Source organism: Artemia franciscana, chromosome 13, assembly GCF_032884065.1.
Source record: "Artemia franciscana chromosome 13, ASM3288406v1, whole genome shotgun sequence".
Classification (NCBI taxonomy): Eukaryota; Metazoa; Arthropoda; class Branchiopoda; order Anostraca; family Artemiidae; genus Artemia; species Artemia franciscana.
In genome coordinates, this window is record NC_088875.1 from 31,863,455 (window position 1) to 31,881,758 (window position 18,304).

The window sequence follows — 18,304 nt, forward strand, 5'->3', positions numbered from 1 at the left end:
AGAAAGACTTGCTTAACTTTTGGCCATTGGCATCTGGTTTACCCAATTGGGTTACATCAGCTACTGGGATTGGGTTACCAGTTCTGTCAGAGAGTCCTTCTTTTAGATCCTGAATAGGAATTTCTGGAGGGATGTTATACACTACTATTTTAGTTGGGTTTTGGTTTGGGGTCCAGAGAACAGATTTTATTGGTATGTTAAGAAGAGATTTTGAATTCTGTAATATATCTGCTGATTTAGAATCTTGAAGGACTATTAGCAGAGATCCATTATGGTTAATGTATAATGAAAACATTGATTTTAACATTTTAAAGATTGCTACCCTCAAAAGAGCTATCTTTTTTATCTCAAAGGGGGTATCTGGAGTGATTTTTAAGTAAATTCCAAGGTTTTGTGAGGGGAATGTTGGATCATGGGAAGGGATATTATTTTTGATTGGTGAAATCTTTTTCCTTTTTTTTGATTTTCTTGATAGGACCTCTTGAAATTCATTTTCAGTATCATCCTGTATTGTGACATACGCCCCGACTTCCACCATTGTATTATTCAATGACCCCTCATGTGAGCTTTGAGAAAGTTGACTTGACCAGCCAAGGGGTTGAATGTTTTCAGTGGTACTTGGGGTAGGGTCCGGGGGGATTTTTTTGGGTGGTGTTCTATGCATTGCCTATTGGAATAAGCTTTAATACAATCAAAAAGAAGAAGAGAAAAATTGATATTATAAAACCAGACTGTCTGCCACTCTTTCAAAGGGAGGACTTCACCATCCACAAAAAAACACTACAGTGTTGTCCAGAAGATGGTTTGGTATAAGATTGGTTCAACTGACTGCTGATAAATCTAGGTAAATATCACAAGAACTTTTATTATTATAAATTTCTTAAAGCGTTGCTGTTGCTGTTGTTCCTTGAATGAACAACTTGTTCGCCAAGATAAAAAAGATCGTCTTCTTCTTCTCCAAGGTCGCGTTCAGCAAATCAGCAACTTTCGGCAAAACGGATCATGCTATAATCCCGTATGCGATTCGGCAAAACCGCTGTAAAGAAATCGAAAAATATGCGATTCGGCAAAGGAGAACTGCAAAATACAGGCAGTTAGAGATGTCTTACGGCAATGTCAATTAGACCATTCGAAAGAGAATTTTTTTACACAAGATGGCGTTCGCAACTCAGTTTCGCCAAAAATTGTTACATTCGGCAAAACCGCTTTCAGGCGACGACGTGGTGTCTTAGGTTCAAGCCTTAGATAAGACAAATTTTTGTTATTTCTAAAACTACAGAATTTTAAGTCCTAGAGAACCTCGTTCTCACTTATATTCACAGATTATCGATACATTAAAAAAAAAAAAAAAAAAAAAAAAGAATATTTTAAAGTTCACTTTGAAAACAAGTTAAATTAAATTGAAATTTTTAATTTTGGCCAGGTTTTATTATCCACGTTGGCTGATTATGTGGGCTATGGAATACTGTTTGATCATCAAGATGAATTTCTATAGTTCGATTATTCTAACTTATGAATGTTGAATTACCTTAATTGGTTTATAAAGTATAAATTCAGTTTCTTTGTTAGAAATGTAAAGCTGCATGCTCCTCTGAATAGATGGCAGTTTCACACCAATATTCCTCTGACACTCTGCAACAATATCAGCTAATACTTCAGCTTTAGCCCAGTTCTGCGACGACAAATTCTTTTCCTTGCTTTCCTCCAAGTAGATGTCGGCCTAAAATAGAAAATCATTATCATTTAATATTACAACAAAGAGATTCAAGGTAATGTACGACTTTTAAATATTATTTTGTTATCGTTATTTTAGTATTAAATACACACGTGCTCAACACGCTGAAGATTTATTCAAGAGGAAAGGCGGAGGGGTGGAACACCGAGTTTTGTCTAATTATTTAGTCACTGTAAGTAAAGAAAGATACAAACTACTAGATTGTATCAAATATGTATGTCTTTTGGTAACTTTGGTCAAACCACAGTAAATACAGGGGTCTAAAATTTGAGGGGGGTGGGAGATTTGTTTTCCCTAGGGAGAGGAACAGAACTGCAACCCCCTTTTCTTGACGCAGGGCATCTTGACGCAGAGTTACATCTTATCTGGGTTTTATCCTCTTTTTATGTATACGTATAAACCTTCTTCAAAAATAGGGCTAAATTGGTCCTATTTTCAAACACAAGAAAAAGATGTAGTTCTCCGGTGCTATATCTAAGCACCGGTCCTTATGCATAGTATAGTACCGGTGCTTATCAGCGTTATGTTAGCAAATCTGGTGCTAACATACAAATACTTAAGCATGAAGTATATCAAGTTAACTTATCTCAGTATATCTTAAAAGAAATTAAATAAAAAAAAAAAACTAATTTTATTAGCTGAAAGTAAGGAGCGAGATTAAAACTTAAAACGAACAGAAATTACTCCGTATATGAAATGAGTTGTCCCCTCCGCAATCCCTCGCTCTTTACGCTAAAGCTTTTAATTGTTTTAAAAAGTAGAATTGTGACAAAGAGTCAAACTTTAGCGTAAAGAGCGAGGGATTGCGGAGGGGACAACTCATTTCATATACGGAGTAATTTCTGTTCGTTTTAAGTTTTAATGTTGCTCCTTACTTTCAGCTAAAAAAATTACTTTTTTTTATTTAATTTCTGAAAGTTTTTGAATTAATGCATGTTTGGTTTTGGCTCTCCGCACATACATTATTAAAATGAAATTTGTATATTAATTCATTTTTTGGCTAAATGGCTTTCTCTTAGTTTTGATCAGACGATTTTGAGAAATAAGGGGTGGAGAAGGAGGTCTAGTTGCCCTCCAATTTTTCGGTTACTTAAAAAGGCAACTAGATCTTTTAATTTTTAACGAACGTTTTTACTAGTAAAAAATATGCGTAACTTAAGAATTAACTTACGTAACAAACTTTCATAACGTTATATTTTTATTATGTATACGAGGGGGTTTGTACCCTCGTTAATACCTCGCTCTTTACACTAAATCGTAAGTTTTGTCTGAATTCTTTAAGAATGACCCCTGAATCAGAAAGGCCGTAGAATAAATAGTTGAAATTACTAAAAATACTTTAGCTTAAAGAGCAAGGTATTTATCTCCTCCTAAATACCTCGCTCTTTATGCTAAAGTATTTTTAGAACCCCTCATATGCGTAATAATCTCTGTTCGTTTAAAGTTTCAATGCTACTTCTTCCTTTCATTTGAGAAAACGTTTTCATGTTTATTTTTCATTGTTTTCTTATAGTAATGCTAGAGAATCCTGCGCCCTTGTCATTGAATTTTTCTTCCCCCATGACAGATTCCTCCAAGGAAAGATCCTCTAACATAGCCCCCTCTGCTCAGCCCCACCCCCAAACAAAATAAAATCCCCCTGAAAACGTCTGTACACTTCCCAATAACCATTACTATATTTAAACACTGGTCAAAGTTTGCAACTTGCAGCCCCTCCCCCAGGGATTGTGGGGGAGTAAGTCATCCCCAAAGACATAGTTATTATGGTTTTCGACTATGCTGAACAAAATGGCTATCTCAAAATTTTGATCCGTTGACTTTGGGAAAAAAATGAGCGTGGGAGGGGGCTTAGATGCCCTCCAATTTTTTTAGTCACTTAAAAAGGGCACTAGAACTTTTCATTTCCGTTAGAATGAGCCCTCTTGCGACATTCTAGGACCACTTGGTCGATACGATGACCCCTGAAAAAAAAAAAAAACAAAAAAACAAACAAATAAACACGCACCCGTGATTTGTCTTCTGGCAAAAAATACCTAATTCCACATTTTTGTAGATGGGAGCTTGGAAATTCTACAGTAGGGTTCTCTGATACAATGAATCTGATTGTGTCATTTTCGTTAAGATCCTACGACTTTTAGGGGGTGTTTCCCCCTATTTTCCTAAATAAGGCAAATTTTCTCAGGCTCGTAACTTTTGATGGGTAAGACTGAACTTGATGAAACTTATATATTTAAAATCAGCATTAAAATGCGATTCTTTTGATGTAGCTATTGATATCAAAATTCAATTTTTTAGAGTTTTGGTTACTATTGAGCCGGGTCGCTCCTTACTACAGTTCGTTACCACGAACTGTTTGATGAAGAAAACGAATTATCAAATCTGTGCAGATGTTCGCAGGTTTCTCAAGGTTGTCCTCAAGTGTCTGGAATCAATCTTTCAAGAGGTTCTTGTAGTAGACTTACATATGGGTATATCTATCCTGTTTCTCGGTGAAAATCTCTCCTTCAGGCGTCACATTAGTCAAATTAAAATGAAGATATCAAGAAGTATTGGAATTTTTGGAGGCTCAAACACATTTTCCCAAGAATTATTCTAAAAATTCTACCTCTTTGTCTAATTCAGTCTTACGTCTCATCCTATAGTACTATAAGGATGCAATTTTTTTTAATTTCGCTCTACGACACATACTTCTATTACCACTAATTACTCACCGTAGCACCAAGCCACCTGAGGACAACACAGCAACACACGCTCCTCCTCCATCCTAATCTATTCGAAGCCTCCCTCTTTAAACCCTTCTAGGTATTTCGCATTTCCCTTAAATTTTTCTTTACGACATCCTCCCAATCCAACTGCGGAGGACCTGCTTTCTGTTTAGGTTTAGACGGCTGGCCGAAAACGACAATCTTCGCCATATGTCATCCTTCATCCGCAGAACATGCCCTATCCACCTCAACCTTTCTCTCATTGTGGCACTAGAAAGTGGGATTGAACCAAGACACATATAAAAGTAAGGAATCTTAGTTCCTAGACAAATCTTTCCACTACATAGCCACTGGTTGGTCGGTGTTACTTTTTCTTTTTTCCTCTGTGTGTCAACTACAGGGCGATATTCCTGTGACCCTTAGATTGGTTCCACCTTTTGTGTACAATCATTCTTCACATCGTCTATGCAATTCAGGCAACATTTCTATTCCATTCACTCTCACAGTAGGATTACACTTCCATCCCCTGGCTGTCTGTCATGCTGCCTCAGCAAGCTAGAGTGTCACTCCTTGGGTACCTTCAAATAAATTGTATATATAATTTGTTAATTTATAAATGTATATATAATTTATTTATTAATAAATAAATATAATTCATTATGAATATTATATATATATATATATATATATATATATATATATATATATATATATATATATATATATATATATATATATATATATATATATATATAGAATTATATATGAATAATAGCGCGAATGAGGAAATCATTAGCTAAATTGGGGTGTTTTATCAGTTTCTTGTAACACTTTTTCACAAAATTAGTATAGTTGTAGAGTACAATATAGATCAGAATTACAGTTGAACGTGTTAATTGAAATTAAATTTGATCCTACCTTTGACAAAAAATCTGAAAGAGGACCAACAATCTGGAAAGTCGAGTAGTTAATGAACAGCTCACAGTTGGCTTTCAATTGCCTCTCAACAAGTCTTCTCGAGTCTTTCAATTGCTCCTTGACGTGAGGGGCACCATCCAGAAGAAATTCTAGTAGTACATTATTCGTAGAGAAGCTGAACATTCGACTTGGCTTCTGAAGAACATTCATGGCTAAAAAGAAATAAACCTAGAGTAAATAGCCACTTTTCGGAAAATACTTTCTTTAATATGTGACTTAACCTGTATGGCAAGCCAAAACAACTTTTAGTGGCAAAAAGATTTATGTACCCCTCAGTGCTATACCTTCTAAATAGCTCCCTAAACGTAGGTCTACAATAGCGCGATTTTCATCAACAACACTTTCAACTGATTGAAAATATTGTTTGATAAAATATGTTTAAAGGGGTGGTAATCCCACCCTTATATGCAATTATCTCTGTTTGTTTTAAGCTTAATTTCCAATTGATTTTAATTTCAGTTTGTTTTAGATTTCATCGAGTCATCCATAGAAATAAATGTTATTTCAAAGCCTAATGTAACTATCTATTTTAAGTTCTGTTCCTTTTAGGTTTCGTTTATTCAATAATAGTAATTTCTGTTTGTCTTAAATTTGACTTATTGTATGACAATGTTTCTGCTCTTTTTAGGTTTTAATATGGCTCTTTAGTTTCCTTGGAATTTATTTCTATGTTTTTTAAAGTTCGTTTAAGAATAACTGACACAAACTTTATCATTCGTATCAGACTAAATGACCACAAATCGTAACATCGAAATAGTCCAGAAATGCTTGTTATTTCAACAAAATTGGCATAAAACCAATTTTGGCCCTAGTTTGAAGTGGTTACACTTGCGACAGAATGCGGTCAAGTCCAAAAAGACAGGCAGCCCCCGTTGTTAGGTGATAATAATGGCGGAAAAACTACCTTTTTCTGTCTAATAAAAAACGAACTCCTACTGCAAGTAACTAAAACTTGAACTATTATAGACAAAAGAAATAACCATTTATTGGTACCAAACGGTTTTGGTACCAAAAGCAGAAACATCTACTTGTTACTACTTTTTAAGTAGTTTAATAATATTCATATACAATTTTATATAATTATATAAAATTATATATTTTTATGTTAAAAAAATGTATAATTCATTTCTAAGCTCATTCATTAAATTACAAAAATGCACAAGAGGAGTATAAAAAGTGAGAGAAAAAACAAACAGGAAAAAAAGAAAAAACACGAATAATTAAGATAACACAGTAAAAGGTCCAACTTATCTAACGAAGAAAGAAAACAACTGGAAACTTAAAACAATGCTAAAACATAAGAACTATCAGTATACACAACCGTATACAATTGATGGTTAAGCGGAAAATCTGATATTTTCTTACATCAACCTTCAAAAGGAGCTGATGACTCCGTCATCTTCAAACATATATAAACAACATAGAGTTCCGGAATCCCAGAGGGATACCAATAAAGCATTTAGTATAATGGTAAAATTGGATCCTAATTTGTTTTTATTGATTATATAGAAGAGATTTCAAAATGGAATTATAAAAAACACACGCGGTACAAAAATGGACCTGTAAAGCTTTCCCAACGTATATTCCCTTTTTCAACTCATTAATAGCAAGTGTGTTATCGATTAGCCAAAAGTAACACCCCTATTGTATTCCAGGGATGTTCCGAAAGAAACCTCCCTATATAATTCAGAGAGTCAGACCTAGAAACAGCGATCGAGGCTATTTCAAAACTCTGACTGTGCCTTTTCAATGTGGTTTAAAATCATGAACTTAGTCTTCAGCGATATCAAGCCCAATCATAGACAAATTAGCATGAAGAGCCTCAACAGCTCTTTCCACAAAAGCTGAGGATTGTTCTCTATTGACTGTGATAGATTTGTGATAGACAAATTAGCCTGAAGAGCCTCAACAGCTCTTTCCACAAAAGCTGAGGATTGTTCTCTATTGACTGTGATAGATTTGTGATAGACAAATTAGCCTGAAGAGCCTCAACAGCTCTTTCAACAAAAGCTGAGGATTGTTCTCTATTGACTGTGATAGATTTTAAAATTCACATTTTCTTACAGCTTTCTGAAGTTATGCATTGTCCATTTAATTAAATCAAAAACTATTACGTCAAAAGAACTGAAAGAGGGTCTAGTATACAGAGATCCCCCATAGGATCAAGAGTAAGCTGAAAATGGATGTTGATTACTATGTTTCTAAATAACCATAAGCAAGGCTGAAAAACAATCATGCATTCGACCTTAAGACATCTGAGAATTATCTTCCCGAGACAGCAAAAGTCTAAAGAAGGTGACAAAAAATACAGTTAAAAAAATTGACAAAATCGGATAAAACATGCCCACGCTTAGGGATACGCAAGAAAAAAAAAAAAAATTTTATTCGACAATTTCAGCAAGATTCACCCAGATATTCTGACTCTGGGGCTGGCTATGAACTCCTCCCATCTCCTGCGTACGCTCCTGGGTATAAATGCATCACATTTCAAAAAGCAAAATTAGGCAAAGAATCTAAACATGGATTTAGCAAAAATTGCCAAATCGGTAAAAAAAAAAAATGGTTAAGATGGTGAAGATGGTTAAAAAAAATTGCCACGCTAACGCTTAGAGGGATACGCAGTGCCTCTACCACATCAAAAAAAGACTTGATAATAAGGAGAATCCCTGAGAATCCTGATAATAAGAATAAAGAGAATCCTGAGCTAGTGTAGTTTCAAGTAGCTAGAAACAATCTTTTAGTCTTGAACAAATTCTGACGACAATCTACAACTTACCTGTGTCTTTGATATGGCTGAAGTCCAAGTTAATTTCTTTCACAGTGAAATCAACCTGAAATGGAGCAATTTGCTCCCTAAGAATCAAAAGATGTTTAATTTGAAAGAGCATGCCATCTATTTGTGATTTTTCGGATTTAATCCTTGCAGCAGCACCGCCAATACTAGAGCACACCGCCTGAAGAATCTCTTGCGAAAGTCCTTGAAACGCATTTCGATCAGCACAGCGAGATAGCTTAGAAAGACACAGGAGGGCCCGACGCAATGGCGGGTACCTGCAAAGGAATCAAATAATAAGCTGTAAAATCACTTGACTCTATCAACTTTCGAGGGAGGAGAACTTGAATTAAATATGTTAAGTTCCAGATTAGATTCATATACACATGGAAAGACGTCAACGCAAAAATCATTTTATCTTAATGATTCTTAAATATGATAGGTTAGCAGAAGTATGCACACACTAATAGCATTAACTGAAAAAGAATAGAAATTAAAATAGTACTTTACAAATATAATAAAGTTAGTAAAAACAATGCAAAGTAATGTGTCATATTTATCCCGTGGAAAGAACGAACTAGTGAAACAGCAAGACAAAGTAATGAGCTTGAGCAATGAGCTTTAACTATTAAGGAAGTTAAATATTTCTAGTTAAATTTATAAATTATGTTACAGTTAAATTAATAGGTTATATTTTAGCTAATATAATTTATTACGTTTAATAATTATGCAATAAGTTTCATGAAGTTTAGTCTTACCCATAAAAAGTTACGAGCCTGAGAAAATTTGCCTTATTATTGAGAAAAAAAAGGGAAACACCCCCTAAAAGTCACAGAATCTTAATGAAAATCACATCATCAGATTTAGCGTATCAGGGAACCCTACTGTAGAGGTTTCAAGCTTCTATCTGCAAATATGTGGAACTTTTTATTTTTCGCCAGAAGAAAGATCACGGATGTGTGTTTATTTTTTTTTTATTTTATTTTTTTTTTTTTTTTGCCAAGGGGTGATTGTATCAACCCAGTGGTCCTAGAATATCACGAGAGGGCACATTCTAACGGTAATTAAAAGTTCTAGTGTCCTTTTTAAGTGACCGAAACATTGGAGGGCAACTAGGCCCCCTCCTACGCTTATTTTTTCCCAATCACCAGATCAAAATCTAGAGAAAGCCATTTTGTTGCGAATAGCCGAAAATCTAATAAATATGTCTTTGAGGACGACTTAATCCTCCACAGTCCCCGGGGGAAGGGCTGCAAGTTATGAACTTTGTCCACTGTCTACATATAGTATTGGTTACTGACAAAGTATACTGACGTTTTCAGGGGGCATTTTTATGGCAGTGGTGGTGGGGGGAAGGTTGCGGGTTACGTGAGAGGATCTTTACATGGAGGAATTTATCATGGGGGAAGAGAATTTCCATAAGGGGGCTCTGGATTTTCCAGCATTATTGAAAAAAAAAAACAATGATAAATTAAATAAAGAAACGACTTTTTCAACAGGAAGTAAGCAGCAACATTAGAACTTAAAACAAAGAGAAGTCATTACTTATATGAGGGGGTTCGTCCCCTCCTCAATAACTCGCTCTTTACGCTTAAGTATTTTCAGTAATTTCAAAAGAGCTATTTGTTCTGATTAAACGGCCTTTATGATTCAGTGGTCATTCTTAAAGAATTGAAACAAAATGCGAACTTTATTGTAAAGAGCAAGGTATTGAAGAGGGGATGACCCCCCCCCCTCCTGTATACGTAATAAAATAAATATACGAATATAGAAGTTTGTTTTGCAAGTATATTTGTAAGTTACGCATATTTATTACTAACAAAGACATTCGTAAATAAAGCTAAAGGTTCTAGTGGCCTTGTTAAGTGGCCAAAAAAATTGGAGGGCAACTAGGCCCCCTTCCCCGCCCCTTTTACCTCAAAATCGTCAGATCAGAACTTTGAGAAAGCCATTTAGCCCAAAAAAGTAAAATTAATATGCAAATTTCGTTTTGATTATTCATTTACGGAGAGCTAAGACCAAAACTTTTATTAATTAAAAAACGTTCGGAAATTAAAAAAAAAAAAAAAGTTTTTAACTGAAAGTAAGGAGCGACATTTAAACTTAAAACGAACAGAAATTATTCCATATATGAAAGGGACTGTTCCCTCCTCAGCACCCCGCTCTTTACGCTAAAGTTTGACTCTTTCTCACAACTCTACTTTGTAAAACAATAAAAACTTTAGCGCAAAGAGCAGGGCGTAGAGGAGGAGACAGTCCTTTTCATATACAGAATAATTTCTGTTCATTTGAAGTTTTAATGTCGCTCCTTATTTTCAGTTAAAAAAACTCGCTTTTTTTGGTTAGATCAATTACTGGCTGTGATTATCTAAAATGATATTCGGAAAGGGACATAAAAACACATAAAAATGCCCTTTTATTAACCAAATAATTACCGTTAATACATTAAAATAAGTGGGGTGATACAGAATTGGGTGTTAGGATGAAAGTACAAGATCAGAAGTCATATTTGTAATTAAATAAAATTCAATCTAAATAAATATATTACTATTAAATAAATATGTACCTTAATAAACCTGTTTTTGAAAATCAAAAGGGGAAGCAATTTTGCAGTTTGTATTTTTCAACAAAAATACCAGCACATGGATATTTTTAAAAATCTAGAGGGGGGAGGGGGTGGACTTCAACAAGAATCTAGGGCTAAATCCCCCCCCCCCCCCAATTAGCGCTCTCTGACAAACAGGATAAAATCATTTAACAGTTCAGAATATTATTAATATCTTTACACTGGTTCTGAATGAAAAAACATTACAAGTTCAATTTACCAAGCTTGTTTCCTGCATCATAATAAGGCGTCCTCAGCTTTGAAGAAGGGATGTAAATTAAACCATAACAGTTCAAAAAAGAGATTTAAAATCAAAAGAGTCCTTTCTGACTGTCGTAGTTCAAAAGGTGTTATGTTACACAACGCGATTTCTAGTAGAGCAAAAATACTTTTTGGGGTTTTCTAATGATATTGACGACCCATTGTTTGTGCAAGGACACATTTTTTTTCCATTTTATCTCAAGGATATGCAAACAGAATTTTGATACCTACAGCTTAAATTTACATATTTTTTTATTTCTATTATGTTTCAATTTTTTTTCTTTTTAAAATGATACATTAAAAATGTACGAGGAAGGAGGGGAGAGAATTTTTTCGATTTTTTTTTTCTATGGAGATACAAAAAATTCAAAACCCGGGGGAGGGGGATTCAGTTCTTTTTCGACGGTTTTTAATAGAAATACATAAACAGAGTTTTTCTAATCTGCAGGGGAAGGGGCAATTGTTTTCCCCCACCGGATTGGGGCCCTTGAGAGAAGACGTTGGTTGAAGTCAGGTTTACTTATCCAAGACTAAATTTCACCGATGCATCACATCAAATTTCAAGAAAAGTAAGATCTCAGTCTTGAACACATAAAAAAGATAGTGCGCCATACCACATTCCATGCAGATCAGCAGGCGACGTACCACTGCGCGATTTCGGGGCTCCATCATAAACACTTGATGCAACAGAAAGCATAGATAGCTGAGAATCACTTCTTCTCAGTCCACCGGTAGCAGGTACGCTCTGTAAGGACTCGGCAATTGATTCGATCATCACCAATTTGTCTGGATAAGCTAAATCTCCATGTGATGGCTTATATCCTAAAGAGATTATAGAGGATTAATATTCAGAATATGAATACAAAAAAATATATTAAAAGTCAAGATATAATTTAAAACATATAATTTGGAAATAAAATAGAAAGCCAATGGACCAGAACCTGATCTTGCATTTTGTACACCAAAGAATTTTACCAATCTATATTTCAAACTTATTTTAGATGCTCAGTGACAAACCGGATCTTGGCGTTTAAAGCTCCAACAGGGCGCAAATAATCTCACACGTTGGCAGCTCTGCAGCTACAAGGACGAGAAAAAAAATGGGACATTTCCTACGTTTCATAAACATAACATAAGCCTTCCTTTCGAAGCTTAACTTATAATTACTTATTACTTTTATTACTAGTTTGAATTTGATCTAATTCTATTATCAACTTGATCAAGCATTATTAATTTGATTATACAGTTTAACATTATTGATCTAATTTAACTTTACATAATATAATTAACTTGATTTAACCTTATTATTAATTTAATTGCTTACTAATTAAGCAATAATTTCGAGAATCAGACAGCCTCTTTCTTTCAAAACTTAACACTTGTATACTCAAAAACTAAAACATAATTATTTTAAGCAAGTTTCAAAACCAGCGTTCAAAGGTAGTAAAACACAAACCAGATTAAGTTTAATATTGTTTCCTTGGATTAAGTTTTCCCCTTTCTAATGGTAAGTCCTGAGACACAGGGAAAAGACGGTCTAAAATCCTTTGAAAACGATCGATAGACCTGGAAAAAACGTTACTGTTTACAATCTTGAAAAGGCAAAATTATTTAGCTTAATCTGCTCGGGTCGTTTGGCAAGGAAGATGAAATACTTTTTTTCAGGATATTCTATGTCTAACAGTAGTTTTGAAGGAGAGGGGGTCGTGGCCTTGTTTTAATATTTCGCATATTTTAAAAAATGGTTATAAATTTATTGCTATTGATTAATTTACAACATGTTTTTTTTTTTTTTTGCATTTATTTATTACTGTAAATTTGTCATTATACATGTCCATACTATTACAATAACACATTACATTATTGCGTTATTGTTCTTTAAAACAAATTGTGTTAGTTTAGATACAAAGCTTCGGTGATTCATTGTCAGTCAAAAGGAAATTAAAAAAATAAAAATAAAACCCTATTTCTAAAAATAGAATTTTATTTCCTCGTTTCCAAGAACTTGAATGGGCAGAATATTTTGAGTGTTTAGTAAAAACAATTTTGAAAACAGTGAGAAAATTTATTAGGGAAGGAAAATCCCCAATAAATAGATGTAGTAACAAAGATGCTACTGAAAAAAAATTGGAAAGAATAAAGCTGTCGGTGCTTACCATGCATGGTAAGCATCGTAATTATGAATAAAATGGAAGTAAAGAAGATTTATTTTACGACAAAGATTTAGTGACAGAAATAAAAATTAAAAAAATAATAAGGCATCGGGTGTTCATAGCGTGGTAAGGTAAGGACCCAGGTTCTGGTAGCTGATAAAATTTTGAAATATGATGATTACGGAGTTAAAATAAAATACTGAACATCTTAAAGGTGGTAGTTGATAAGGGGGAAGTACCAAGCGGCTTCAGGAAAATCTCAATTCAACCCCAAAATTAGGAAATAATGAGAGTGGGTGTAGTAACTGCAAAGGCATTAAGCTGATTTTGATAGGAAGTGAAGTGATTAAGATAGTGAAGCCAGAGACTGAGAGATGCCGCAGAAATTACGCAACGCTTTTCGTCGATAAAAATTCAAACTATTAGCTATACAAATTCAAAGAAACAAACTATTAAGGAAAGCTATACGTTCTTAAGCTGTTTGGTGTTGTATGTTTTCTCTCATTCTCTGAAGATATTTTCCCTTTTTTTTTTTCTTTTTTTTTTTTTCTTTTTTTTACACCCACTACTGCCAAAAATTGGATTGATTGGATAAGGAGGTATTTTTCATTAGAAATTAATTTTCAGTCTTTTGAGTTTCATTTTCATTTTCAGTTTCAAAAATTGAGCTTCAGTTTTCGTTCTAACAGAATATGCCTGTGTAAGTTTCCGCTTAACATGTTCGAAGAATCAAGTTATCATCTTCCCTGTCCTTGGTAATTGAAGCTAGAAACTTTGTCAAAGATTGCGTGGTCTGCGTCGGACTACAACAAACAAGTAACATGAAACAAAAAGAGTAATAGACTTGTAAAAGATAAAGATTTATATGGATAACAAATGTCTTTATAAAAGGGAGTAAATTATTCCTATTCTGTGACTAATTTTTCATATCTAGGATAATCATTCTAAAATAATTATTAATATATTGCCACTGCTAATAAATAAACCATTGCACCATCTGGTCCCCTGAGGGCAATACTATCGGACATACTCTGCCTTCAGCCCACATTGCTCAGAGTTTCACTGTTTAATCCATCCCAGAAAGTTAAAACTTCCTTTAAATCACAAGTTTTGGCAGCCTAATACCCTCAACTGTGGAACAAAACCTATATATCACAACCTTTGTTAGATTAACTAACAAAAGCTTTTTCCTCAGAGAACTTTTTCAAAGAAAAGTAAAGCTACATTGAACCCAAAATGAACAAAACTAAAGTAAAATAATTTTTTCAAGCGTAAGACTACCATAAAACACCATCACTAAATAAATGAACCCCTAAACGAATAGAAATTACAATAAATGACCACGTCAAACTCAAAACGAACAGATCCTACCATAAAGAGGAGTAGGGCTAACGCCCCGGGAGCCTCCTAATGACTAAAGCGTAATTTGCGCTTTATTGAAAACAGTCTTTATTTCGAGCAAAGTATTTTTATTCGTCGTAATATCAAACAATAAAAAATATAAATCACCATCATAAACAAGATTACCGAAAAGAATAATTGAGTGTGGATTGACAGTTTAATATATATATATATATATATATATATATATATATATATATATATATATATATATATATATATATATATATATATATAGATGATCATTTCTGAAAGTGTTAATAATTTCGGACTTATTAAAGCCATAAAGAGAAAACGTTAATAACTAGTTAAAATGAATAATAAAATCGTATTAATTAAAATAAATAATAAAAAAGTCTTAATAATTTTGGATTTATCTAGGTAATAAAAGGAAATAAACCAGTTAAGTTCAGTTGGCTCAGCTATTTATACTTATAAACTTGATTCATTATTAATCCAAGAAACAAACCTGATTTTTGACTAGCAAGGTGTTCTTTTATTTAAAATTTTTCCGAAATTTGGTTTTTATCATTTGTTAGTACGAAATTCATTATTACCAAACGGCAGAAAGCTTCGGTTTTTGGCAGGTCGTAATTCAGCCAAAAATGGCACCAGAAACAAAACACACACACATACATATATATATATATATATATATATATATATATATATATATATATATATATATATATATATATATATATATATATATATATTGATAAATTAGGAAAGGAAAACAAATACATAAGTTACCAAGTATATCCTCTTGTATATAGATATGAGCCCGATAGACTAATCTTTCCTGGATGTCAGCCAAAAGCTGAACAGTCATACGGACAAAAGCTCCTAAGCTTTCGGAGCTGACAACGTAGTCTGTTAGCATTTCTGATCTGAGTATAGAGCATAGTTCAGCCAGAGTTTCCATATGCGCCACCTTTATGAGCCTTGATCGCAATCCATCATAAAAAGCTAGCAAAAGATCTTCAAGGAAGTTCTCAAATTCTGAACATTTAAGGGTGAAAAAAGCGAAATACAAATCATATTCATCTTGAACGACACGCATCATTAGAGCACATCCTGCACGGAGCAGCGTACAAGTGTCTTTCATGCTTAGTATGTCCTGAACACTTCCTGCAATGCTTGGCTTGGTCAAAGCCTTCCTTTGGTTGATGTAAGATTCTTGACAGTCTGCAAGTGCCAGCTCATGTGCCGCCACACTGGAGACACTAGATTCAATATATCCTGTGGGAAAAGAATGCAGTTAATCATGCGAATAGTAAGACAAATAAAGCGACGTAATACTATCCTTTTTTAATACCATAAAATGAAAAAAAAAAAAAACAATTTGTATTTTTGCAACCATGACAAGTTGTAGGCAAAAGTAGCCAATTATATCATCCCCGCTGTAATAGCAAAAAAAAAAAAAAAAAAAAAAAAAAAAAGAAATACATCAGATTTTGGTACTTGAAAAAAACAGCAAAAAATCAAAAGTAAATAAATAAATTAGATTTTTAGATCAAATTAATGGATTCCATCCTAAATTACAGAGCCAAAGACTTTAGGAGAGCATAGTATTAAATGGGAAGCTAAAACTCTCTTAGATTTAGAATAAGACTTTTTAAAATAATTTGAGTGTACTGGATAGAAATTTTTGGGAGTAAGATAAGTTTTTGAGATTTTGAGATTCTAGGATGTGCAAGGATAAGTTTGAAAATTAATACTGAGAAGATTAAGCCACTTCAAGGTGAAATAATTGAAGATGATGAGGTGGTTCTTACCGAACATGACTAGCTTACCTAGCAGGCAAGCGGTAAGCTTGGCTAATTAAGTTAGCATCGCAAAAATGGGGTAGACAGGACAGTTTCGAAACATGATTTATGCAAGAGCCAGTGTCTTTATCGAGCAAAAAGACGTACGGGGCAAACCTAATTTAATAAGTATTTTAAATTGATCCTGATGTGACATATGATCATGCCCTAATGATAGCGAGAATAACAATGAAGATAAAGGCCACACAGAAGATCAGGTCCAAATTAAACCAAACCGTCGACTCCTCGAAGCTTTCCACTGCGACAGTTCGAACGAGCTCGTCGTTACACACTCTAAAAAATTTGAAGCCCTCCCATTAAATATCGACACTGATGTAAGTATAGAGTCATCCTAGGACACCATCAACGAGCTTTGCAATCATACGACTGACAATACGCTTGGGTATGCCAAGAGACCAAAAGACCAATGACTGTCAGAGAGAACCTGACATCTGATTAGTGAGCGTTGTAACTTGAAGCAGCAGCTCAGAAAAGGTGTTGAAAATAGTGACACAGATCTGAAGAACCAAATGTACAGAGACCACAAGTCAAAAGGAGCACAAGGTGGAATAAAAGCAAGCTGCCATGGCGGAGGAAGTGACAACACGCGGTGACTCAAGAGCTGTATACAAGATTACCAATGAAATTGCAGGAAATGTCCAAACGTAAACGGACCAGTTACAGATACAAATGGAAAAACTGTCTCAGACCCATCGGAAGTACCGTAGTATGTGCCTTGCATTTCAAGAAGATTCTGGACAGACCCCATCCTTTGGATCTACCAGATATCCCTGCAACCTCCTTTTTGAACCTCCAAATCAGCATCGAAGATCCTTACGACATAGAATTCGACAGGCAACCAATCGAGCTGAAGAATAGCACACCAGCAGTAACTAACTGAATAATAGATGAGATGATAAAGGGATCACTGAATACCTGTATGGATGTGCAGCTTAAGCTTTTTGCTTGTATCTGGAAGTCTGAAAAGGTTCCCGATGATGGGACAAAACTACTCTCATCAAACTTTTCAAGAAGGTAGACGCGACGAACTGTGACAACTGTAGGGGCATCACTCTCCTATCTATTCCGGTCAAACTCTTCTCACAGATTATTCTCCAGCACATCCAGACAGTCCTCGATAAATACCTGCGGGAGGAACAACACAGTTTCAGGCCGTCCCGTCCTTGCACGGATCTCACCTATATACAACAGGGTCACATCTACAGGGCTGCGTTTTTTCTCCGTTCCTCTTCGTCCCCGCCGTCGACTACATACTCTTTGATTGTACAGGGTTGAGCATCTAAATCGGATAAGACAAACAGCTAGCCGATCTGGATTTTGCCGACGATATTGCCTTGATGGACAGTAACAAGACCGAACTCCAGGATCTCTTCATTACAATTCGTGAAAATGCTGGCCGAATTGGCCTCAAGATTAAGACAAAGAGCACAGAAACAACTGAACCCCCCCTGGACAAAAAGTGCAGAGATTCAACTGTCGAGCTAGTCGTAAAGTTCAAATACTTCGGCGACACAGTGGAAATTTCAGGGTCAAGCGAGCAGGAAATACAGTTGAGGATAGGGCAAGCCAGTAGAGCTTTTAACAGACTAAAATCAGTATGACGACCAAAAAAGTATTATGTAAAATTAAAAGAGGCTATTTAATAGCAATGTCCATCCTACTCTTCTTTACAGGAGCTAGTGCTGAAATTTAAGTCATCAACAAAAGAGACGGATTCTTGCCTTCGAAAACAACTGTTTTTCCGAAGATTCTGAACATCAACTGAAGAAATTACGGCACAAAGCAGATAATCCGATTTATCCCAGGTCAGCCCATAATTATAGACGTCATTCGGCAGCAAAGATGGCGATACCTTGGACACGCA

At 34.7% G+C, this 18,304-nt stretch overlaps 1 protein-coding gene across 1 annotated transcript in view; it reads right to left on the reverse strand.

Annotated features, from left to right (window-relative positions):
• Window positions 1–16,396, reverse strand: part of LOC136034298 (conserved oligomeric Golgi complex subunit 3-like) — a 29,587-nt gene extending 13,191 nt beyond the window's left edge. Inside the window, exons 1-6 of the mRNA XM_065715436.1 lie at window positions 16,390–16,396; window positions 15,365–15,853; window positions 11,672–11,879; window positions 8,195–8,469; window positions 5,359–5,570; window positions 1,529–1,720 (exon numbers count right to left, since the gene is read on the reverse strand). Coding sequence (XP_065571508.1) covers window positions 1,529–1,720; window positions 5,359–5,570; window positions 8,195–8,469; window positions 11,672–11,879; window positions 15,365–15,853; window positions 16,390–16,396 — 1,383 coding nt within the window. The remainder of the gene's footprint in view (window positions 1–1,528; window positions 1,721–5,358; window positions 5,571–8,194; window positions 8,470–11,671; window positions 11,880–15,364; window positions 15,854–16,389) is intronic.
• Between the last annotated feature and the right edge of the window lie 1,908 nt (window positions 16,397–18,304).